At 37.0% G+C, this 27,329-nt stretch overlaps 2 protein-coding genes across 3 annotated transcripts in view; one reads left to right on the forward strand and one right to left on the reverse strand.

Moving 5' to 3' along the window:
- Positions 1–1,241: 1,241 nt before the first annotated feature.
- Positions 1,242–8,832, reverse strand: tnfrsf1a (tumor necrosis factor receptor superfamily, member 1a). 2 transcript variants are annotated; one of them, XM_067449102.1, is made up of 10 exons: positions 8,610–8,832; positions 7,795–7,897; positions 6,839–6,971; positions 6,517–6,645; positions 5,158–5,307; positions 4,969–5,053; positions 4,645–4,718; positions 3,951–4,099; positions 2,074–2,191; positions 1,242–1,964 (listed from the first exon to the last, which is right to left on the reverse strand). In XM_067449102.1, exons 2-10 carry the CDS (start codon positions 7,828–7,830, stop codon positions 1,588–1,590), a joined length of 1,251 nt encoding a protein of 416 aa, XP_067305203.1. In that variant the 5' UTR covers positions 7,831–7,897; positions 8,610–8,832; the 3' UTR covers positions 1,242–1,587. The 2 variants fall into 2 exon arrangements, with proteins under 2 accessions (XP_067305203.1, XP_067305202.1); XM_067449101.1 differs by having other exon boundaries at positions 7,795–7,902; positions 8,610–8,831.
- cd27 (CD27 molecule) overlaps positions 7,842–27,329 on the forward strand; it is a 45,410-nt gene continuing 25,922 nt past the window's right edge. The window contains exon 1 of the mRNA XM_067449105.1: positions 7,842–7,933. The gene's annotated coding sequence lies outside the window, so the exon portion shown is untranslated. The remainder of the gene's footprint in view (positions 7,934–27,329) is intronic.

The following is a 27,329-nucleotide window of genomic DNA, read 5'->3' on the forward strand; positions in this document are numbered from 1 at the left end:
TTTTTGTTTTCAAGCATGCACAGGTATAAATTCACAGAAATTAGCTTGTATACAAAATTTCAGATTTCTTAAGTGAAACAATGCAAAGTAAAAAGTATAAAAACCCAAGTCCGCTGTTATGGAAATTAAAAGTTGAGCTGTTCTAAAGCAAGAGACCTGCTTTTAAGTTTAATAAAAGTTTAATAAAAAAATAGAGCTGCCTAGGGACACAAGCTAAATATATATGTAATATCTAATTAAAAAAAGAAGAACATGGAGAAAAGGAAAAGCTGGAGAAAAGGAAAAACATTTGAAAGACATTTAAGCAACATTTAAACACTGAAAATGCTAAATTCCCCAATTAACATATTCATCTAAAAAAAATCTAAAAACATTTACCTTGATAACTTGATAATACAAATCATCTGTGGTCAAATCAGCTTCATATTTGAACATGCATTGCACTTTAATGCTATTATTTTGGCTGAAGCACCATATCAAAAGCACAAGTGTTGGCTGTGGAATAATATACAGAAAACATATGGCAATACAAATGCAATTAAAGACAGCGTTTGCTTAAAGGGTTACTTCAGCGATTAGCATATGGCTTTCTATCAGTAGAAACCCTGGAGTATATTCGAATGATCGTATTTTATCTTCTCGAGTTAATTTCTATGAAAGTTAATCTTCCAAAGGCATGAACTGTAGACGGGTTTACCTCAGCTCTCATCACGATAAATGTAATCTGACTCCAGCTGCATTTGTGCTGACACTCCCTCAGCGGCTAAATCACAATATAATCACGAAGCATTCTGGGAATTGTAGTCTTTTCATCTTTCATGAGACAAAAATACATTTCTCAGTCTAGAAAGCACCAAATTCAAAAATTTCACATTTCTACTACATTAATGACCCAGTTTAAATACAGATTCATCTTCCCAGCGCTGAAGTACCCCTTTAAAAAATGAATCCTACATCACCTTCACCTAGTCGGTAAATCTCATAAAACATATCAAGAACATGATCAGGTCACATTCAACCCCTCCAAAAAGTTAAAAGAAACTTCCTGATTACTTAAAGTAATACTGAAGACTGAAGTAATGACTGCTAAAAATCGTTTAAAAAAAGAGAAAAAAAGAACATTATTACAATAAATTGCACTAATACTGCACAATATTATTGTTTTTCCTGTAATTTGATCAAATAAATGCAGCCTTAGTGAACATAATTTTATATATATATATATATATATGACCTTTAACAGTAGTGTTATTATCTTATATGGTGAAATGTGACCTGGACATGTTTTTGTCAATTTTGTGCTATTATAAGGAGATCTGGGAGAGAATATCCATAATAATGTCATCTCTATTTAATTTGTAAAAAAAAAAAAAAAAAAAAAAAAATGACAAGCCAAACCCCAGCCACACCTCCACCCTTGTTCAGATATATAAACTTTAACAGCACTTGACAAAGCCTTGATGAAATATATACATACAAAAAAAAAAACTATGCATGATCATATACAATTTTAGTGTGAAATCTTCAGAAAACTGTAAATATGACATGGTGTTATTATGTAATACAGCTGAAGATGCACTTCCACTTTCAAGGGAATCCAATGAAACTTAGTGGAAGGTTAAGATCTCTATTAATGCCATGTTCTCCATTCTCTTCCGACGGCCTTGTTATGAAGTGTTTGTGTGTAAGGAACCTGTTCTCAATGTTGTCTGCACAGTTAACCAAATACATGTCCCTCAGTGTTTCAATTAACCTCTGGATGCAATGACAGGGCAAAACATTGTTCCCTCCTCCACTGCCACTATCACTCCAAACCTTCAGCATCTGATAGTGGGCATCTTTGCAATTCCGGTGGTCTTGTTCTGCCCTGTCAATGTTCTGCTCAGAAACGCCAAGCCGACGTACAAGTTCTTTAAATCGTCCGATAGGGACCTCATCCAGCACAAAATAGAAGAATTCGTGTACTACAGAAAAAGAAATAGGGAGAGGCAAACAACAGACATGAATCATCTTTCAACCATCATTACTCAAGCCTCTAGGGATTTGAAAATAGAAACAAATACACAGACATACGTTTGATCTCTCTTGGGACACAGTCTGGGAGTTTTCTGTGCTGTTCTGGCTCGCACGGCTGATTTGTGAAAGGAGCGTTCTCATTTATTGTGTCTGGCTGGACTTTGATAATCAATGTCTGCGGAGAACATTAAAAAAAAACAATTACTTCATAACATGCATAAAACTATTATTTATTATAGTCGTATTCGACTTTTGGTGATATTATGGGCAAATACGTGAGAGACTACAGCAAACACTGAACCAGACTGTTTAAATGTTAAGCAAGCAATCTCATTGGCTGCAGCAGGATCATCAGAGGGCAATAATTACATGTAAGGGACCTATTAGTCTGCTCCTTTATAATTTACAAGCTGAACTAGTAAGTATTAAGTAAAATAAAAATGTAATCTTCGATAAATATTCTGATTGTAATCTCTCTACCCAGCAAGGCCTGAAAAAGTTCTATAACTAGTTTTTAATTATCATAATCACCAGCTGGAGTGCCCTTGATAGCCACAAGATGACACTCAACAACAGACTATTGTCACTCAATCAGCAACTACATTTCCCATAACCCATTGCCTGGTTTCATCATCCTCCACTGCTTACAGCTGTGTCTCAATAGCCTGTTTAGCTCACCCTATATAAGTCTGGTTCTCTCTGTCACTCTTATGTGAAGTCTTGCCTAATGTGACAGTGCACTTCTGAGGTCATATTTGATAGTTTTAACCCGTGCATGTTCTCTGGATTACCCTGTTTGCCTGAATTTCCTGCCTGTGTTTGTGTTGGACTGTTTACCGCGTGTTTATGACCTCTTGTCTGGTTAGCTACTCCATCTTTGGGTTAACCTTTAAATCAATTCTGTATTTGAATCCTCGACTTTTGTGCCTCAGAGCAGTACGTAACAAAAGTTAATACTTTTATTTAGCAAAGATGAGATTAAAGACATTTACATTGAGACAAATGTATTCTAAGCTTTCTATACTTCAAAGAATCCAAAAGCAAATGTATCACAGTTTCCACAAAAATATTAAGCAGTACTATTTTCAACATTGATAATAATACATGTTCCTTGAGCAACAGATCAGTATATTAGAATGATTTCTGAAGGATCATGTGACACTGAAAACATTTTAAAAAGTTAGTCTGTATGAAAAGTCAAACCAAATATTATTCAGACACCAGAATTATTTTTACTAGTGGGTGCAGGACGCTATAGTTCATGCATGTAAGTGAGAATAGCAAAATAAAGTAAACCGTGAGAGAGATTTTTTTTCATACTGTGAACTACCAGTAAAATTGATAAAAATTTAGGACCAAAATTATTTAGACACTTTGACCTGAACATGTTTTAAGTGTTTTTTCTTTAATTCCTAATGCGTCCGAACTGAACAAAATTAAGCATTGACTGGTAAATGGTTGACCTAATTGTGTTCTTAAATTTAAGAGTTGACAGGTTTATAGTAATCCATTACACACATTTCTATCAAAGTTATCTGACATTATATAGATGAATTTGTTCTGACACAGCTAAACTCATTTTATTACTATTTTCTAAACTATAGTGAATAAACTGAAAATGTGAGAAAATGCTGAAGGTGTCTGAATACATTTAGGTTTGAATATACAGCACCAGTTGAGCATTTTTTTTTTATAATGAATTAATTATCTGTCATTATTTTTACTATGGGAAATTAGGGGTGTTAGGAGTCCAAATGGGGGGCTTTGTGAAAAAGTATATGTATTAGTATTTATCTATCATCAAAACTGTGAATCATCTTCTGTGAAGACAGCACTACAGTAATTATGTGTTTAGCATCCAATGTGAATCATTCACGCTAAGGAGAAGAATGGTGTGGTGTCAGTGTTTGTCATAGGTTAATCAAGAATTGTACCTGATCTTCGTGAGCAGGTGACGATGGCAGCGATGACAAAGCGCGGTTCCTCTTCCTCCAACGTCTGATGCTTTCATATAACATAAACACTGCCAATGCTACAACCGTGATGAATGCACAAACGGGAACCAGTACATATTCTAATTTGTCTGAAAGATCAATATAATGAGAAACACAACAAATTAAAATCACCTCTCAACAACTCTTGCCTGAAAACACATGTTGTTTCTGTGATAAACTTTGCTTAGTCATGGCAGGGCAAATTCAAAAGAAAACGAACGCCAGACGGGACTTCCCAAGATTGCTCATGTTTTTCAGAGATTTCTGTACTTGGTTCTCTTTATCGATACACTCAAGTTCATAGTTTGCCATGATTGGCCGTAAGCTAAATCTGAAATCGCCCCCTAAATCCTCATTCACCATTCCCTATGTTAGTCCACTAATATAGTTCACTAGAAGGAATGCATGAAAACGAGTGCCTGAAGTCGGACAGCCGGTGTGTGTACATCGGCTGTACACTCGTTATTGCGGTGCTATGTGGGATTGAATGAGTGCACTCAATAATGTCCTCTATGGTTTCGGACGCCACTACAATTGGCATAAAATAATGCCCTATTTGAGGGTATAGGGGCGCTTTCGGATTCAGCCATTCTTTGATGCACACACATTTTGGATGGATGTTGATTATGCTCACCTGGATGCCTATTTGTGTTAGGCGATGTAGGCATTGGTGGAGTGCTGCACAAGTGTTCACACTCCTCCCGACATCTATAGGACATAGAGAAAACTTTACTAGACATGTTGATTACTATGTCTAATGTTATTCAGATCTCTTAATTGATCTGTTAATTAGCCACTAAAATAATCTTCAGGGGGTAATTCAATACACTTGAACACTAGCAACAACAGGCAAGGAATGCTCTAACAAACAATTGAGTAGATAAGACATGTGCCAGCAGAGCTGAAGAGTACTGAAGTGTGACTCAGCCGGGCTGAAGAGTACTGAAGTGTAACTTACTCAAAGCATGGCTCACAGGAGTTTTTATTCTCGGCAAGGTAATGTTTTTCTCTGCACACACACTTTGTATTCTGTTCCTCAGTACCTGACAAAAATGGAAACATTAACCAATGGTATCCTACAACGTAAATATAAGATTAATTTTTCTTTATTTAATTTATAAAGCTTAATTAAGCTTGAGGAACTTACATTCCATAATTTGCACCTGCCCAGATCCACAAACCCTACATGGTAAACACTCCCAATCCAAGTCTCCTAATTTCCTTTTGTAATATCCCTTCTCACATTTACACACCCTATTAGATATAATCGTGCATGCTGATGCCTCTTCGGAATGGGCTGTGGATAATTGACAGATGAAATACATATGAAAACATGGCAAAGAGCAAATTCATTGGATGAGTGAATTTTTTTAAGTCATCTACGTAATGGGATACTTTCATCCAAAAATCATAATTTACTCACCCTCATGTCCATCCATACATTTTAACTTTCTTTCTTCTGTGCAACCCAAAGCAAGATATTTTAAAAATATATATATTATAATTTTTTTGGTCGACACGATTAAAGTGTTAGTTCACCCAAAAATGAAATTGATGTCATTAATGACTCACCCTAATGTCGTTCCACACCCGTAAGACCTCCGTTCATCTTTGGAACACAATTTAAGATATTTTATATTTAGTCCGACAACGTATCTAAGTGTATGCACACTATACTGTCCATGTCCAGAAAGGTAATAAAAAACATCAAATAAATTAGTCCATCTGTGACATCATTTAGTTAATTAGAATCTCTTGAAGCATCGAAAATACAATTCGGTCCAAAAATAACAAAAACTACGACTTTATTCAGCATTGTCTTCTCTTCCTTGTTTGTGTTCAAACCTCAAATAAAGATTCAAACAGTTATGAATCAGTGTTTTGATTCATGATTCGGATCGCGTGTCAAACTGCAGTGTCACGTGATACCGGAGATCCGAATCATTGATCGATTCACTGATTCATAACCGTTTGAATCTTTATTTGAGGATTGAACACAAACAAGGAAGAGAAGACAATGCTGAATAAAGTCGTAATTTTAGTTTTTTTTGGACCGAAATGTATTTTCGATGCTTCAAGAGATTCTAATGAACTAACTGATATTACAGATGGACTACTTTGATGATGTTTTTATTACCTTTCTGGACACGGACAGTATAGTGTGCATACACTTGGATATGCTCTCGGACTAAATATAAAATATCTTAAACTGTGTTCTGAAGATGAACAGAGGTCTTACGGGTGTGGAACGACATTAGGGTGAGTCATTAATGACATCAATTTCATTTTTGGGTGAACTAACCCTTTAAAGTCAGTGGAGTCCAGTGTTGTTTTGTACCCCATTGACAAAACATTTTTTTTAAATGTCTTGTGTGTTCCGCAGAAGAAAGAAAGTCATCCAGATCTGGAATGATGTGAGGGTGAGTAAATGATTGCATTTTCGCTTTGGGGTAAACTATCCCTTCAAAACTAGAAATATGAAAAATGAATGTTATAAAGGCATTACGTTTTTTGCACTCCTCGCAGCTGAAGCAGTTTGGAAAGTAATTCGATGTATCCATATAGAATCCATTCATACACGTCTCACATTCTGACCTTGGGTTGTTTTCAGAACATTTCTGTTTCAACTTAGACCCTAAAGTAGGGAACATGGGTACAAAGGAGGAGAGAAAAAAACATCCATGAAAGCTGAACAAAGCACACCCTGTTGCTACATTATCCATATAACCTGTTTTAAATGCTAACAGTGTGCTCCATTATATGATAAATGTTATTCTATCAAAAAACAAAAACTCAGCATTCACATAATTGAATACATTTAACTTTACCTGGATGACATTTATCACAGCAGAATCCCTTTCCATCCTTATTCCAGTATTGAAATACAAGACAACTTTCTTTCCCAGTATTGGGTCCACTAATTTCAGAATTTGATATTGTATGTGATTGGCTGATTAGAATCTGTGGGGAACACAAGATAGTTTGGGTTAAATGTGTGGGAACATGACTGGCTATGCTTGACATAGTTAATATTATGTGCAGAGTGAACACAGTATCCCACGATTAAATGTACTTTGCTTGACTCATTGTTTGGACAGTCTTCTGCCTACAAATTTTAACATTAACAGTAGGACTACATACTAACTTCATAATAAATTATTAATATATTACTTCATAATAAATTATTAATATATTATTATACTACTTTGGTATTACACTCATGTTTGTTGCATGGCCTTGTCACATTTAATTTGGAAAGTGTCCAGTTATTCAAAATTATATTTTTCATTTGAATCCAATTTTTGTGCAAAAAAAAAAAAAAAAAGTCTCAACATTTAGGTGTCTCGTTAATGAAACAGTCTCATACATTTTTTGGAGGAATTGATTATATGTACAATTTCTTTTATTTATTTTTTACATTTTTTTCAAAGTAACTTCTCTGATTGGTGGATATTTCTTCAGAATTATGGGTGAGGTAGTTCTGTTTCAGTTCTTTTTTTCTTTAATTAAATGACGTCATGGCTTCTACAAAAGCAAATATCATCACTTAAAAATCTCATGTATGTCTTGAAAGGTTTATACATTAATATTAAAAATAAATTACGGCACCTGGCTGTCTCCATTCTAAGTAGTAACCAAATATTTAACAAATCAAAATTTTTATATTATGATAGTAAACTATAATAGAAAACATACCAATACAACTTTTTACAGAGTTATTTTAAGCGATAAACTGGGCACTTTTGAAAATGACGGTTTACAGAGTAAACAAATTCTGTCTTACCAGCAATACATAAACGCACAGCTGACATGTCCTCATGGCCGCTGTAGAGGGCGCTAAAGCTGTCCTTACTTCACCAAACACACTATCCGGACAGGGCGGTGGACTGGTCTGTGATAGGAGAGGGGGGTGGGGAGTGCAGGTAAGAGTTAATCATTTCCAATTTGTTATTTTTACAACATTATAATTCAAGAAAAATCAACAGTTTTCATGAACTCCGATTTCCTTGTATATCAACTTCATGCAAGCCGAGTAACCTGTTGCGAAATCATGCCAAGGGGGGTGGGGAGTGCAGGTAAGAGTTAATCATTTCCAATTTGTTATTTTTAAAACATTATAATTCAAGAAAAATCAACAGTTTTCATGAACTCCGATTTCCTTGTATATCAACTTCATGCAAGCCGAGTAACCTGTTGCGAAATCATGCCAAGGGGGGTGGGGAGTGCAGGTAAGAGTTAATCATTTCCAATTTGTTATTTTTAAAACATTATAATTCAAGAAAAATCAACAGTTTTCATGAACTCCGATTTCCTTGTATATCAACTTCATGCAAGCCGAGTAACCTGTTGCGAAATCATGCCACGCTGAGAAACTGACAATCAGATATAACCACATATCAAATATAGATTTTGTAGACGCCACATAGACATGTAGACTACTAAACACTAAACTTCCCCCCTCGTTTTACCCCTAGGTCCCGTACAGTCTCGACGCTCACATTTGTTGAAAGTGCCATATTAAAGATAAGCCATATAAGTTACGTTAAGTTAGTTCCGTGCTGGGATTTTACTGAGAACAGCGCGTGACCCATAACTTACCTCTACTCATGGCGATCCAGCGATTTCTTTTATTATCCTCCCGACCTGGCCACAACTTTTTTTTATCATCCTCAACGTAGCAAAAACCATAAAAAGCTATTTTAAAAAACGTGAGATTGGTACAGTAGGTTATCGCTACCGTCCATTTCTTCGGATTAGAAAGGGCAGTCGTTTACTGGAAATGTCATGCGTCACAAGTCCGCTCCTCCTCGCGTGCCAGTTCTCATGAAGGAATTCGAGCGGCGGGATGAAACTGAAAGTACTTACAGCACTGAGAAAGGCACAGTCTTTAATACACAGTGATGGTGCCACTTACTAGACACAAAATGTGCTAAACTTTCATAGTGAAAGTATTAAAGCAAGCATTGCTATGTTGTGTAAAACTTTTATTTCACAGTGTCCTTGTTAGATGCACTAGTAATAACAGTACATTATGCATATTACATGCAACTAACCCCAACCAACCATAACCCTATAGTAAGTACATGTTAATATTAGTCAGCATTTATTTACTAATTAGACTGTAACAATAAAACAGAACACACTTTATCATATAGCCTACTTTTAATACATACATACACTGTAAAAACCCACAGATGTTCTTTAACCCTCTTCACATTGAGCAATTCTTAAAAGGCATTTCAATTATTTCCCCCACTTCTGTAGTTATATTTCTCTAGTTGCATTCACATATTTCCCAAAGTCATCATAATTGTCAATACAACTGAAGATTTTGAGAGAACAGCACATAAGCTCACTTCATATATTGATGTTGATTTCCCCCCCCCCAAAAAATAATAATAATAGTTTGAACTATTATGTTGAAACATTATTTTGATTAGTGTTCCCTTTGGTTGGACACTTGGAACGTCATTTATATTTTTGTAATTCTCTTCCCATTAATGCAGTGATTCAACAAGAAATCACAGTTATTTGGTTTCAAAGGAAGGGAGTAAGGTTGCTTAAAGGACAACTCCGGCGAATTTTTAAGTTCATCTGGATCGTTATAGCTTTGTGAGTACAGTCTATAGAAGAAAAAAACGAACCGGATTGGTGCTTGCAACACGGAGTTATTACAGTTAATGCCCAGAGCCCCTACTCAGCTAAAACGGCAGCTTTGGGGGCATGCACGTAACGGGTGTCTTTGTGCCTCTGATGAACTCACGAGCCGCTAATACCGAGCATGCGCGAGTAACTGAACGAGCAGCGGTCCTCTCCTCAGGATCAGCAGTACAGAATCGAAAACTGTTTCTCTCGGACACGTTCAATACTGAGAACTGTCGAGCCGATGAGCAGAGCCTCTTCATACACACAATGCTCTTCCCCACTGGACCGTTTTTCCATCTACTGCAGGACTTCAGCGCGAGACACAGCTAGCCGCCTAATACAGGTGAATTTAAACAATGGCTAAGTGGCTAAACGCATCTCGTTGTCATGTAAGGGACCTGTTCATGTTGGACAGACATTTTAATTGCATTTTGTGTCTGTTAAGAGGCACAAAGACACCCGTTACGTGCATGCCCCCAAAGCTGCCGTTTTAGCTGAGGGGGGCTCTTGGCATTAACTGTAATAACTCTGCGTTGCAAGCACCAATCCGGTTCGGGTTTTTTTCTATAGACTGTAGACACAAAGATATAACGATCAAGATAAACTTAAAAATTTGCCGGAGTTGTCCTTTAAGGTGACCTGACTTCTAAATAAGTCCTTAACTAGACTATTTTCATGTCAAACAATGATCTTTTAAAATTTGTATTTTGCAATTGACCATGCTTGAGTCACACACAGACTTCCATATTCAGCATGCAAAACACAAAAAGGATTGCATTTACATGGGCAGCAGTAACCTAATTATTGACCTTATTCTGAATAAGACAATATTCTAAATAAAGTGATTACATAATATGAGTTGGTTTTAGAATATTCCTTTCATGTTCCCATTTTACATGTTAAAGGGGGGGTGAAATGCTGTTTCATGCATACTGAGCTTTTTACACTGTTAAAGACTTGGATTCCCATCCTAAACATAGACAAAGTTTCAAAAACTAATGTTGGACGTTTGATGGAGTATTTCTGTGTTAAAAATACTCCTTCCGGTTTCTTACAAGTTTCGGTAGAGTTTTATTTTGAGTATGGGTCTACTTGACGTTAATAGATCGGAAGGTCCTTGTATGGGCCGTACGGGCTCTTCTCCCGGTAGGGTGTGCGCGCGTCACTAGAGCGAGAGAGGAAATGCACGGCCGTAAACACTCTCAGCTGCAGATCCAGTCGTCCGTGAGCACTAATGTCGGTTATAGTCCGCGCCGCGCTCCACTTCATTCCTCCACTTTGACATTAAGCGACTTCAACGCTTCAGCACAGCATTCCGGGAAGGCAGCGCTGCATTTGAACCGATTTGAACGCAGAAATGCTTCAGTCGCATTGCAAAGTGGATCTCCACACTCCAAGAAGTGTGTTTTTGACGGAGCGGTCCCAGAGATAAAGGTTCGGTCCTGCTTTGGAAGCAGCCGTTGAGTAAAACTGCTTCAAATGTCTGTGCTGTTGTATCGTCGCGTATGTAAACATCAGTCAACGACATGATCGCGTGCTTCGTCATTTAAATGTGCTAACGGACTTCATTGCTGTTCTCTGTATAACGTTACACTAGTCTGATGTGCAAAACCGTTTTGCTTGCTACTAAGGTTTGGTCGCATACAATAGTCCATAAACCGAATCATGTCATGTTGACAGGCCTCTGTATACAGTACATACCACAGAGACGGACGTCCTGCTGTTGCTGTTTCTATTTCAGCCTCCGAATTAGATTCTGGATCATATCTATTAGCTGAGATCGATAGCAAGGGTTTCTCCACGCTTGAGGACGTCACCGCTTTGCGCATTCGTCATTCTTTAGCTCCGCCCACACGATACGCCTCCAGGCGCTCGTTTTTTTCCGGAAAGACTCGGTACAGCCCATATTTCTTTTATAAATATAATAAAACTAAAGACTTTTCGGAGATATGAAGGATGAAATACTACTCTATAGGTACACAAGATTGACATGAGATTGACTGAAACTGAGTGTTTCACCCCCCCTTTAAAGAATATAGGTCGATTAATGTCACATGTCGATACGTTCCCATGCCACGCTGTGCGGCGTTCCCTCCAGAATTTCAGAATATCAACAGTTTGTCTTTGTTATGGTACCATACAGATTCTGGGTTTCATTTTTCATTTTACAATGCTTCAAATGTGCAGGTAATTATTTGTCAGGATATACATGAAAATTATAGATGGTAGATACAAATTCTCCAGCAACAGGCCTCCTCTCTGTATACTTTAATTCGGCAGCATTTCATTAATGCACCGCGACTTGGAGGTACTGGATGTATCAAACAAAAATATGTAGGAGAATACTAAATAAAAAATAACATGCATTTTATATGTTATTGTATTTTGTTTGCATTTTGTATCACTCTTATTTTGTTAAAATAATTAACATTTTGCTGATTCTGCAAGAGGGGTGTAAGCTCTTTTTTGTCAACTTTTTTCCCCACACGTTTAACTGTATGATGTGCATTTCTACTCTTAATGAGAGTCACAATGGCTTCAGAAAACCAGTCATTTGGAACGCTTTTATCATAAGTTATGGTTCTTTTTTGTCCCTCTTAAGGCTTGACATCTTCAGTCACCATTCATTGTCAATGTATGCAAAGAGGAGTACATACAAAATGTCTTCTTTTGTGTTAAGAAAGAACGTTATGAGTTTATAATGACCTAAGAATGAGTCAATGATTCTCATTTATGAGTGAATTATCCCTTTAAGTATTGGCACATTCTCATACCACTGCAGACACACAAACACACACACACACACACACACACACACACACACACACACACACACACACACACACACACACACATACACACACACACACACACACACACACACACACACACACACACACACACACACACACACACACACACACTCACCATAGACATAAAGGTTTTTATGCTGTACAAACCATATATTCTATCGCCCTACACTGCCCCTGCCCCTAAACCTACCCATCACAGGAAACTTTCTGCATTTTTACATTTTCAAAATAACTCATTATGTATGATTTATACGCTTTTGAACCCATGGGGGCCTCAATTAAGATCCTCGCAGTGACACGAGTCCCCATGAGTCTGTGTGCATTTAGGTTGAAGTCCCCAAAACTTGTACACACACACACACACACACACACACACAAATGAATGCATGTCTCATATACATGCTTTTTTTTGCATGAGGAAATTATTTAATAGCTCTCCTTATTACTAGTTTTGTATTTATTGATTTTTCAGGTGGAAAATTAGCCAATAAGGCTCTTAAATGTTCACTGCTATGTTGTGGAAAAAGTTAAAGACTTTTTTTTATTATAGTAGAGAGAATGTTGCACTTAGCTGCCGAGGCAAAGAAATTATTTCCTCACCTCTGAAACCACATCCTGTCTCCATTTCCCCTGTGACCTGCTGTGTAACCATGGAGATTGTAAAAATGCCTACATATCGTTCTGTAACATAGTGCAAAGACTAATTCAAATTGTGTATTAAAGTTAGATGGCTATTGATCATTAAGTTGAGATATTTAGACTGGGCAGCTTGACCAACAAGGGCAATACTGCACCCGCAGTGTTTGCTGCCAAATTAAACAATTGATGTAATATATAATGTTAAAAAACTCCCAATGAAACTGTTGTCACTGAAGCTCCACCCACTGTTGACAGCTGCAGCCTTTTGTGACTCCAATTAGTGGCCTTTAAGAAGGGTGGATTCATTAGGGCAGACATTTTTTCTTTGTTTTTGTCTTTGCTGCGCTGGAATTTTCATATGGTGCTGTGGTTCAATGGCTTGTCTGTAATATGTATGGTCTGAATATGTTATGCAATTTATGATATTGTTAATTTACCTTATATCTTTTTTTATTCATATTATCTGTAAGTTTAGAAAAATGATTTCTTTAGACAAGGACAGATCAGACCAGCTTACAAAAGTTGGAAACCATCGCAGAAACGCTAATGGTTTGAATTAAAATACCAATAGGCACCGTTGGCTTTTTCCATTTAAACCACTACATTGTTATTTTTTGTTTTTGTTTTTTGTCGTGTTTGGGACATATTCCGGATGTAATGCTCTCACCCAATCCCAGTAGTAGAACCCAACACATAGCTATCAGCTAGAGACCCACAGAGACCACTATAATTCCCATTACAACTAATAATAAATAGTGGCTTGCTCAGTTGGGGACACTAAAATTATGATCCAAGTTATTCAACTAAATATACAAATAAAATTAATTATTAGGTCTTATTTAATTCCATAAACTATAATACTGATCTGCCAACATTGTCGCTATATGATAAATTAAAATAAGCTGATAACATCACTGTTTACTCCAGTATGACTGTACAGCCAAATCAAATTTTGTTGCAATATTGTCCTGTTTAACACTGAAGCTGCTTTGAAACAATCGTCATTGTAAAAGCGCTATATAAATAAAGGTGTATGATTGATTGATTGATTGATTGATTGATTGATTGATTGATTGATTGATACAATTTCTGCATGAAAACCATTAAATCCAATAGAATTTCTGAATGGTTTCTAGTTTTTATTTTATTTATTTTTTATTTTTTTCTTAGCTATTCCTTTTTTTTTTTTTTTTAATTAGAAGTGCAAAACTTACAACAGAGTAAACACAGAACACAACACAACAGAGTAAACACAGAACACAACACAACAGAGTAAACACAGAACACAACACAACAGAGTAAACACAGAACACACACACACACACACAAAGTAATAATAATAGTAACAGCAATAAAACAAAAATAAGCAGAACTGACAAATAATAGTAGAAGTATTTAAAGAAATAGCATGTGTATATATATATATATATATATATATATATATATATATATATATATATATATATATATATATATATATATATATATATATATATACACAGTCTTGTTCAAAATAATAGCAGTACAATGTGACTAACCAGAATAATCAAGGTTTTTAGTATATTTTTTATTGCTACGTGGCAAACAAGTTACCAGTAGGTTCAGTAGATTCTCAGAAAACAAATGAGACCCAGCATTCATGATATGCACGCTCTTAAGGCTGTGCAATTGGGCAATTAGTTGAAAGGGGTGTGTTCAAAAAAATAGCAGTGTCTACCTTTGACTGACAAACTCAAAACTATTTTGTACAAACATTTTTTTTTTCTGGGATTTAGCAATCCTGTGAATCACTAAACTAATATTTAGTTGTATGACCACAGTTTTTTAAAACTGCTTGACATCTGTGTGGCATGGAGTCAACCAACTTGTGGCACCTCTCAGCTGTTATTCCACTCCATGATTCTTTAACAACATTCCACAATTCATTCACATTTCTTGGTTTGGCTTCAGAAACAGCATTTTTGATATCACCCCACAAGTTCTCAATTGGATTAAGGTCTGGAGATTGGGCTGGCCACTCCATAACATTAATTTTGTTGGTTTGGAACCAAGACTTTGCCCGTTTACTAGTGTGTTTTGGGTCATTGTCTTGTTGAAACAACCGTTTCAAGGGCATGTCCTCTTCAGCATAGGGCAACATGACCTCTTCAAGTATTTTAACATATGCAAACTGATCCATGATCCCTGGTATGCGATAAATAGGCCCAACACCATAGTAGGAGAAACATGCCCATATCATGATGCTTGCACCTCCATGCTTCACTGTCTTCACTGTGTACTGTGGCTTGAATTCAGAGTTTGGGGGTCGTCTCACAAACTGCCTGTGGCCCTTGGACCCAAAAAGAACAATTTTACTCTCATCAGTCCACAAAATGTTCCTCCATTTCTCTTTAGGCCAGTTGATGTGTTCTTTGGCAAATTGTAACCTCTTCTGCACATGCCTTTTTTTTAACAGAGGGACTTTGCGGGGGATTCTTGAAAATAGATTAGCTTCACACAGACGTCTTCTAACTGTCACAGTACTTACAGGTAACTCCAGACTGTCTTTGATCATCCTGGAGGTGATCATTGGCTGAGCCTTTGCCATTCTGGTTATTCTTCTATCCATTTTGATGGTTGTCTTCCGTTTTCTTCCACGTCTCTCTGGTTTTGCTCTCCATTTTAAGGCATTGGAGATCATTTTAGCTGAACAGCCTATCATTTTTTGCACCTCTTTATAGGTTTTCCCCTCTCTAATCAACTTTTTAATCAAAGTACGCTGTTCTTCTGAACAATGTCTTGAACGACCCATTTTCCTCAGCTTTCAAATGCATGTTCAACAAGTGTTGGCTTCATCCTTAAATAGGGGCCACCTGATTCACACCTGTTTCTTCACAAAATTGATGACCTCAGTGATTGAATGCCACACTGCTATTTTTTTGAACACACCCCTTTCAACTAATTCAACTAATTGCCCAATTGCACAGCCTTAAGAGCGTGCATATCATGAATGCTGGGTCTCATTTGTTTTCTGAGAATCTACTGAACCTACTGGTAACTTGTTTGCCACGTAGCAATAAAAAATATACGAAAAACCTTGATTAGTCTGGTTAGTCACATTGTACTGCTATTATTTTGAACAATACTGCATATTATATATATATATATATATATATATATATATATATATATATATATATATATATATATATATATATATATATATATATATATATATATACATACACATACATATATAAAAGTCAATATTTATATATAAAAATAATGATGCTAAAGATGGTGATCAGTTGTGCAATAGTAATAGCAATAATAGATAATATTAATAATAATAATGATAATAATAACAGTAGTGGTAAATAAAAAAAATAAAAAAATAAAAAATAAATAATAATAATAATAATAATAATAAAACAGCAGTAATAGTAACAGCAATAAAACAAATATAAGCAGAACTGACAAATAATAATAGAAATATTTAAATAGTAATAGCATGTATATTAATAATGATGATAATTTTAAACAATTGTCAATATTTATATATAACAATAATGATGCTAAAGATGGTGATCAGTTGTGCTGACGGCAATAGTAATATCAATAATATATAACATTAATAATAATGATAATAATAACAGTAGTGGTATACAAAAAGAGTGATAATGATAATTATGTTGACAGAGAAAAAAAAATTGTAATCCATAATAATAATACTAATAATAATAATAATACTAGATATGGCGATGATGATAATATTTTGTACTGACAGTACAATTGCAAATAGTAGTATCAATAATAATAATAATAATAATATAAAAACGTCAATAACAACAGTAACAATGAAATAATGACACATACCACACCTCTCTTAGTTTCTGTGTCAGTGTGCAGTTTTTTTTCCCCTTTTTTTTCCTCTTTCTTCCTCTTTTTTCTTCTCTCTCTCCCCCCCTCCTTTACTATTTGTATGTATGCCTAAGCTGAGATGGTGCATTAAAAGAAGGGTGTGGTGCATTAAAATCTGTTTTTTTTTTTGGTGCATTAAAATCATGTGTAATATATGTTAAGTCTTGATTTGATTTAGTTATATTTTTATATTTTAGGTGTTTATATTATTATTATTACCATTACTATCTCTTCACTTATTTATTTATTTTAATCTTTAAAGATAAACATTATATCAATACCGTCCTTATATCAAGCAAAATATCATCACATCGCCATCATTCTATTACTGCTTAATGTTTCTATGATATTGAAAATATTAATAACAATAATGTCAATAATAATTAAAATAATGAAAATACAATATTAGGTAAACCTTGTATAAATATGTATAATAATAAATTAATACATAATTAGTCAAGATGAGTGTGCTGTCAGATTTGTAATAGTTGAATGAGGTCTGATCTGGGGTGTTGTGGTTCTGAAATACAGTTGTGAAGAGGTGAAGAATGTTCTAGGGAAATGTAGTCTATGAGCAAGTTTTTCCAATGCGTTATGTGAATAATGTTTCGGGATTTCCAGTTCAAGAAGATAGTTTTCTTGGCAATGGCTAAGGCTACAAGGAGCATCTGTTTGTTTGTTATTTCCTGATTGAGAGTTGATAGATCACCTAGTAGACAGAGTAGGGGGGATAATGGGATGTGGCAGCCCATGAGGCGGGATAGGGATTCAGTGACTTCTTTCCAAAAGTGTTTAATGGGTGGGCAGTGCCATGTGGCATGGATATAGGTGTCCGGACAGTTTTGAGAGCAGTGTGAGCAAATTTCTGATGTGAATCCCATTTTAGCCAGCCTTTCCCCAGTGTAGTGTGTTCTATGAAGAGTTTTATATTGTATGAGCTGAAGGTTGGCGTTTTTAGTCATGGAATAAATATTTTTACAAATTTTATTTTATTTTTTAAAGCAGGGCAGTATTATGTGCTTCAGAAGTCATTTTCACTTGACTAGTGATGTAATGATACAAGCTCCGAAGCAGTGGTTCATTGCAAGAACCGTTCAGTTGAAGCAAGCTTCGGAGCATCGGTGTGTCAGACGTAACATCCCTACCGATCAGGCATAACATTATGACTGGTGAAGTGATTAAAACTGGTTCTCTCTTCATCATGGCTTGTTAGTGGGTGGTATTTATTATGCAGCAAGTGAACAGTTTGTCCTTAGAGTTGATTTGTTACAAGCAGGAAAAATGGACAAGATAAGGATTTGAGCGAGTTTGACAAGGGCCAAATAGTGATGGCAAGATGACTGGTCAGAGCATCTCCAAAACTGCAGCTCTTGGGCACGTGAGCATCAGAACTGGACCACAGAGCAATGGAAAAAGGTGGCCTGGTCTGGGGTCTCATTTATAACCGTTGCATAGCCTGTGCACAAAACAGGCCTTGAAAGAGGCGTAAGCCACTTCTGACGCATAAGTTGTGATTTATATAAAAAAAAAAAAAAACTTGAAGTTAAAACCATTTAAAACTTTTCATTTTGACATAGGCTACACATGTAGGGTACATTGATGTCAACCTTGGGAGAAACCAGACACAGTCGGGGTGCCAGTTCTCCTCTGGCCTATTAACACACGTGTATGATTATTATTCTGGCAACATTACAGGTCAGAAATCATATTAGATTGGATGGGTATCAAGAGATGGGTTCATTTAGGGTGACGTGCCGGTAAGGGAAATTCAGAGGACACACTAATGGACACGATCTCAGCAGATACTCCAGGATGTGTTGGTCATGTCCAGGTGCAGGTCCACCATCCAATCCGGACACAGCCTGGATCCGGGATAAACCTCCGGATAAACAGAGAGACTAAAATTAGCGTAGATGCCTCTCTTTTTATGATGTAACGTGTACATCAGGTGGTATTGGAAGTGTTCCCGGTTCCGGCTGACCTAGTTAATGCAGCCTAAAATTCAGTCAATTGATTTGAATAATGAAAGTTAAAATTGTTCTATGTGTATGCCATAGTAAAGAGATGCGATTTTAGTCTTGATTTAAACTGACTGTGTCTGCTTCCCGAACAATGCTGGGAATGTCTGCTTCCCGAATAATGCTGGGAAGACTATTCTAGAGTTTAGGTGCTAAATAGGAAAAGGATCGACCGCCTGCAGTTGATTTAAATATTCTAGGTATTATCAATTGGCCAGAGTTTTGAGACCGCAGTAGATGTGATGGAGTATAATGTGTTAAGAGCTCGCTTAAGTACTGGGGAGCTAAACCATTTAGTGAAACGTGGCTTTCAAATGAAAGATTGCTATCAAAGAGCACACCCAGGTTCCTCACTGACAACCAGGGCTTGACAGAGTAGTCATCAAGTGTTAGACAGTATTCTAGGTTACTACTTGTGGAGCTTTTCTGTCCAATAATTAAAAATTCAGTTTTATCTGAATTCAGTTGCAGGAAATTACTATTCATCCAATTTTTTATGTCAGCTATGCATTCCGTTAATCTTGTGAATTGGTAAATTTCATCCAGGCGTGAAGAAATATAGAGCTGAGTATCGTCAGCATAACAATGAAAACTAACGCCATGCTTCCTAATGATATCTCCCAGTGGTAGCATATACAGGGTGAAAAGCAACGGTCCTAACACTGAGCCTTGCGGTACCCCATACTGAACTTGTGATCGGTGTGACATCTCTTCATTTACTGCTACAAACTGATAACGGTCAGATAAGTACGATTTAAACCATGCCAAAGCAGTTCCACTAACGCCAACATAATTTTCGATTCTATTCAGAAGAATATTGTGATCGATAGTATCAAATGCAGCGCTAAGATCGAGTAACACTAATAGAAAGATACAACCACGATCAGATGATAAGAGTAAATCATTTGTAACTCTAATTAGAGCAGTCTCAGTGCTATGATACGGTCTAAATCCTGACTGGAAATCCTCACATATACCATTTCTTTCTAAAAAAGAACATAATTGTGAAAACCCGGCCTTTTCTAGTATTTTTGATAGAAACGGTAGATTCGAGATTGGCCTGTAAGTACTCCATACTGAACTTGTGATCGGTGTGATATCTCTTCACTGCTACAAACTGATAACAGTCAGATAAGTATGTGTAACGCAGTTCGTAGATTGGAAGGAAGGAGGCGGGAACCGGCGAACGTGTAACAACTTTTATTAAATAAACAAAATGAAAGTAAACCGTGGGCTGCCCCTCACGGCCGACTGCCCACCCAAACATAACAAAAGGTGGATCACGGCGGCCGTGGCACCTGGGGGTAAGGACAGAGAGGCGAGAGAAATGGAGATGGGAGCACGGAGCTACAGAAGGAGAGAGGGAAAAAGAAAGAAAGAGAAAAAAAAATCTGCCGCTCTGTCCTCACCAGTCAAGAAGCTCTATGCGATGTTGCTGGACACCCGGTGGAGGCCCGATCCTCCTCCGCTCCCTGGCGGCCGGCGGTGGCTCCTCCGATTGAGGGCAGTCGGCAGCGAGCTTCGTGCTCCCTGCTCCTCCCCGTTACGGCGGAGGCTCCTGCCCACGGCGAACGCCAGCAACTCCTCCGCTCCCTCCAGGAAGGCCGCCAACCCACCTCGACCCAGGGGCACGGCAGCGAGCTCTTCGTCCCACCGGTCTTCACTCGCTCCAGCACCACCGCCTCAGGCAGCCACTCGCGGTCTTTCATCATCCGTGCTGCCCGAACTCCTCAGCACCGTGATCCCCTCAGCAGCGAGGGCTCTCCGACAGCGCGTCCCTCCTTCCTCCCAGGTTTTGGCACCAATGTAACGCAGTTCATAGATTGGAAGGAAGGAGGCGGGAACTGGCGAACGTGTAACAACTTTAATTAAATAAGCAAAACCAAAATAAACCACGGGCAGCCCCTCACGGCCGACTACCCACCCAAAGATAACAAGTAACTGGCGGCAGTGGCTCAGTGGTTCATGTAGGTTGTCTACAAACCGAAAGGTTGGTGGTTCGATCCCCGGTTCCACCTGACCAAGTGTCGAGGTGTCCTTGAGCAAGACACCTAACCCCAGCTGCTCCCGACGAGCTGGATGGCGCTAGGGCTGGGCGATATGGCCAAAATTTCATATCCCGATATAGCTCATTTAATATCCCGATAACGATATACATAACGATATAGCAATTTTTCTGTTAATTCAGTTTATGAATAGTCTATACAAAATTGCAATGTGGAAATGCAGTTTGAAATAATATAAAAAAACAAATAAAGGTAGTATGGACTACATTTTTATTTTATTTAGAACCTTTTATTCAAGCAAGACAGTTGGTAAAGTTAACACCTGCCTAGGAATGTTAGCCATCTCATTCCAAAATCTTTTTGTGTGAAGTGAACATATCCCTCGCACTCATTTTTTCATAACTCGCCTGTTTGTACTTAACCAATAAAAACATTTGGCGCGAGGTCACAGCGTTTGGGTTTGCGTGCTCACAAGGTTTGCAAAAAGTAAATAGGCTAAAACACTCGAGGTTAGAGTCAGGGCAGACGACAGTATGACGCGTGCATTTAGCTTAAGATGAACTTACATTTGGAAATATTTTACATCTACATTTCAGTGGTAACACATGATCGTTGATGTTGATCGTCTTTCTTTATTGTTAGCTCTACCTCGAACAAAAGCGGCGTCTCTTCGGAGCTGTCATTTTCTTAAATGAGCTGCGGCAATGTTTCAAATGAGCTCATAACGCTAGACAAATGCCTTTATTTTCAACGCGATCACCTTGTACCCAAACCATTTCGAAACTAAGGAGCCATTGATTGTCCTCCGATTACAAACAAGCTCCTCGGCGGCGCGTTTGCGGGACTCGTGTTTCGCGCTGTGGGGGATTTAAAAAAGTGACGTGAGTGGAAGGCAGGCGTGTGTGTGTGTGCTTGTGCGTGTGTGTGTGTGTGTGAGAGAGAGAGAGAGACACAGAGAGAGAGGGAGCGCGGCTCGCGGCTGTTATTTCAAATAGTGCAGCATATTTTAAACTAATCGGTTAACCGGTTTCAACCGGCTAATGAGGCTCGGTGGTCGGTCAAGAAAATGTTTAGTTTTCGCCATCCCTACACCTGCCATTAAAATATTTCAATATGGCTATATGGTGTGCCACGCGTAAAAGCCTGTTGCAGCGTCTGTGTCTGAAGTTTGTTTTGCGCGCTTATGCCACCACTCCTGCATAATTACTCTGAGAATTACCCTGGTCTGAACCGCGTCTACTACCGTCTTCCTCCATGTTTGTTTATGTATTGCAGCGTGCATGGGCATGCCGTGGCGTGAGGTGCATCTTGACGTAAAATTCTGCTGTAAACGCCTTATCGTGGCGTAAGCGATAGAGCCTAATATAAAACGATAGGCATTTTCTATCGTCCAGACGATATATTTCGTCATATCGCCCAGCCCTAGATGGCGCCTTACATGGCTGACATCGCCGTCGGTGTATGAATGGGTGAATGTGAGGCAAAAATGTAAAGCGCTTTGGATAAAAGCGCTATATAAATGCAGTCCATTTCCATTTACCAACAAAACTCAACATAAATCCAGGCCTGGTCCTCTCTCTTCTACCGCTGCCTTCGCTCCTCCTTTTATGCTCCCGTCCCTTGGCCGCGAGACGAGACCGGTGTGTCACGCAGCTTGGACTCATTACCACTCGTCACCGGCCGGCTCTCGTGGTCCCTCGCCCCGTTGCTTGCCACACCACAGTATGATTTAAACCATGCCAATTCAATTCCACTAATGCCAACATCATTTTTGAGTCTATTCAAAAGAATATTGTGATCGATAGTATCGAAAACAGCGCAAAGATCGAGTAACACTAATAGAGAGATACAACCACGATCAGATGATAGGAGTAAATCATTTGTAACTCTGATGAGAGCCGTCTCAGATACGGTCTAAATCCTGACTGGAAATCCTCACATATACCATTTCTTTCTAAAAAGGAACATAATTGTGAAGACACAGCCTTTTCTAGTTAATTATAGCCAACTTAAAAGTTTTTGGTACATATCCTAATGTCAAGGATGAATTAATGATATTAAGCAGAGGATCTATGATCTTTGGAAGCATCTCTTTTAATAGCCTAGTTGGTATAGGGTCAAGCATACATGTTGTTGATTTTGATGATTTAACAAGTTTAATTCAATTCCTCTCCTCCTATAGCAGTGAATGAGTGTAATTTTTTCTCAGTGACACTACAATGCTCTGTCTGAACTGATAGTAGACGGCTGCATGGTTATAATTTTATTCCTAATATTATCAATCTTACTAGTAAAGAAGTTCATAAAGTTGTTTGTAAACGTCAGAAGTTGAAGCTTTATTTATGTATTTATTTCGTTTTTATGGCCTTTCTGTATGCAATCATGCTCTCTTTCCACAAATTGCAAAAAAACTCCAGTTTTCATTGTCAGTTTGGTAATAATGAATTAACATGTTAACTAATGAAGTCGTACGTCTCAAAGTTTTACTAAACAATAACAAATAATCAAAAAAAAAAATCTAATTAGGGCATGTTGTAGTCCAGATTAAAACATAATGTTTAAGTTTGAAAATAAAAAGCCTATTAAGACTTTAAGTATTAAGTATTTGGTCCTGTGATGAACAACATTGAGATTACAAAAAATGAATGGCTGTTTTAAAAACTTCACTAGCTCGGTTGCTTTTGTTTTGCGGGGTTTCCGGGGTAAGCGCTGCATTCTGCAATTCTTCAGCGCCCTCTGCTGTTATTGAGCGGCACTTCATTCAGCAGCGTCTCCATCACTCGTTCAAATACTCCTCGCTGCAGACTGTAGCGCGGTGACGTCACGAATATTGCGTCACGAATGTGTTAGCGCACATGCGCAAAGTGACGTTTCGTCGGTATTTAATACGCATGCGCGCCTATGATGTCACTTTTGTGTATTCGCGCATGCGCGTACATTCATTTTCAACTTCAATCACCTGTGGATGATGTTAGCGTTCGCTCGAAAGGTATGGATTCCATGGCAGTAAGTCAATAAGCAGTGTATTTATGTTGTTTTTAACAATTGTGTGTTTGTGTTAACAGCTTTTAATTGTTAGGGATGCCATATAGAGCGTCACAAATGTTTAATTTATTAATGTTTAACATGTGTGCCTCTAAACAAATTAATGCTTTGAAGATGTCTTAAAATAGAGCAGAAAGACTTAAATTAAATTAATGTCATTGATTGTAGCATGCATTGCAAAAAATAAAATAAAATAAAAATCCTAATTTTTGTCTTGTTTTTCCAAATAGCTATTTAAACATCTTTAAACAGAGATGCATTTGCATGGAATGCAAATGTAAATTGGAGTCTCAAAAGAATTAATAAAATTATGAGAATTTATGTTGAAAACAAATCAAATATCTGTCTGTCTGCCTGCCTGCATGTCATGCCATTCTGTAATGTGTCTGTCTGTTTGTCTGCATGTCTGTCTGTATGTCATGCCAGTCTGTAATGTATGTCTGTCTGCATGTCATTCCAGTCTGTAATGTGTCTGTCTGTAATGTCTGTCTGTCTATCTGCATGTCATGCCAGTCTGTAATGTATGTCTGTCTGCATGTCATTCCAGTCTGTAATGTGTCTGTCTGTAATGTCTGTCTGTCTATCTGCATGTCATGCCAGTCTGTAATGTATGTCTGTCTGCATGTCATTCCAGTCTGTAATGTGTCTGTCTGTAATGTCTGTCTATCTGCATGTCATGCCAGTCTGTAATGTGTCTATCTGTAATGTCTGTCTTGCCAAATATATATATATATATATATATATATATATATATATATATATATATATATATATATATATATATATATATATATATATATATATATATATATATATATATATATAATATTGTTTGTCTGTCTGTGTCTATCTATTTATCATGTTTTTGTTTCTGATAGACTGTAAACTTTCAGTTTGTAAACTACTTTGAACTAATGAATCTTCAAGGTTCATAGCTATTGAAACTATTTCAAACTTTCAGGCTAGGCTTTTTCAATCTAAAGTTTCTCTTGAGAATTTTTTTTATCTTGTTTTTATTCTTAATAAAGGTACGTCTCTTAGGTACTTTACAGACAAAGCCAATAACACTCAAGCATATCTTTGTCTAACTTCTTCCAATAATGCATTTTAAAATATTGTCCTGTATGACCCTGTACCATGTTAATGCCTTTCTTCAAAATGATTCAACATTGTTTGTTCTATATTTTATCTAAATTAGGTGTCAAGAACTGGTGTGCATTTTCCACAGAACACAAACAAGAGTTTGGGGTGCCCTGCTCATTGACACTGTGCTTGCTCTGCACTCTTCAAGGACTGCCCACCCGGGTCTGCTCCTGATGGCGGATGGCGAGTCCTGCGGTGATTTCATCCAGATAAGGAGGATGAGGGCTATTGCTCGGGTTGAATGTTTTTTTAATGATGGAGGGAAATTTCAGGCTGAGTAGATTTGAATGGATTGTTTTGTGTGTATGTGATATAAAAAAATGATAATGTTTGAATATGTGTGTATGATAATCTGTATGTGTACATAATTCTGTAATTATAATGATAAAAGCGATGTCTGCTTTGCTTTGAAATAAAAGAAAGTTGTCACTCTTATGAGTTATAATATGGGATATAGACACTGAAAATGTACTGTATGTAGTCAGTTTAACATCAAACTACTTTATTGGCATAAATGTTTTACATGCCGTATTGTCAAAGCAACAGAAACTGTCCAAAAAAATATAATACACAAAAATAAAGAAGAACAATGTAGGCTACAACATAATGTGAAAATAATACATTTATACCATCTGCCATTATTTTATACAATTAATAATCTATGTACATTATGTTACTAAGGGTGGTTATTTATTTAGTGATATTACTTATTTATGGTCTTAGTGTAATTAGTTTATACGTTTGTAATGAATGGGGCATGTAATTCTTGCAAGTTTCTTCGTGTGTTTGCTGTATTGAATTGGGAATTCAAATGAATAATTTTTGTGAGGCTGAAGATGAATTTCCACCTGCGTGGACAATAAAGAGTTGTAATCTAAACTACACTTAGTTTAAATAAAATACACAGCCATTACAGAGTATACTTTGTAATTCCTTATAATTATATTGTTTTACCTCAGATGGCATGGTCAAAACCAAGGATATGTGTACTCCGTTTTGCTGTTTTTTATTATTACTTTAGCGTTTTTAACATTTTATTAACCTATTATTTCAAGTTTTCTCGTGCATTTTTTTTTTGTAAATATATTTTATTCCAAAGGCAAAAGCTGTTACTTGTACAGGAACTGTATTTTTACATTTTTTCCTAACCCTCCCCAACCATCCCTAAACAAATTGCCTTACATAATGATTAAACAGTTACAAATGGTTAAATACAACAACAACAACAAAAAAAACAACAACAACAAAAAAAACACATTACAAAAAAGTAATAGTACAAATAAAAAAAGTAAATAAAATCAAAATAATAATAAATATATAGTTGGATACCACAATCAAAAGGTGTAACAGTGGTGCATCATTGAGTTACATACACCTTGCATATTTACACAGGTACCGAGCATCTAACACCATGAAATCAGCAAATAGAGATGTATGAAAAAGAAAGGTTTACAGTTTACATTTAAATATCGTTATTCCTCAGGAAGCACATTTATGGATGAGAAATATGATAGTAATGGTTGCCAGACATGAGAGAATTTATGAGAACCTCTAATTGAATATTTAATATTTTCCAAGTGTAGGTATAACATCAAATCCTGAAGCCACTGAGATGCTTTAGGTGGCTTTACAGATTTCCAATGCAAAAGAATCCGTCTGCGAGCCAATAGGGATGCAAAGGCAAGAATGTTTAGTTGTCTTTGGGTCAGACTTGTTTCATCATCTGGAGCGCCAAAAATAGCAAATTCAGCACATGGCTTCAGTTGTGTTTCACATACTTTGGAAAGTGTGTCGAATATGGTTGACCAGTAGATAGTAAGTTGGGGGCATGTCCAGAACATATGAGTCAGATCTGCTTCTCCATTGTGACATCTTATACAGGTCTTGTCGAAAGAAGGATTGAACGAAGCAATCCGTGTTCTGCTTAGGTGAATGCGGTGCAGAACCTTAAACTGTATTAGATTCAATCGGGCACAAGAGGTGCTACCGTTCACTCTACTTAGGGCACTTCTCCAGAATTCCTCAGAGAATACTGTCCCAAGCTCTTTCTCCCAGCCACTTTTAATCTTGTCCGTTCCTACACTTTTCGAAGCCAAAAGAATTGTATAT

This window comes from Pseudorasbora parva, chromosome 7 (genome assembly GCF_024679245.1).
Source record: "Pseudorasbora parva isolate DD20220531a chromosome 7, ASM2467924v1, whole genome shotgun sequence".
In the NCBI taxonomy this organism is placed as follows: domain Eukaryota; kingdom Metazoa; phylum Chordata; class Actinopteri; order Cypriniformes; family Gobionidae; genus Pseudorasbora; species Pseudorasbora parva.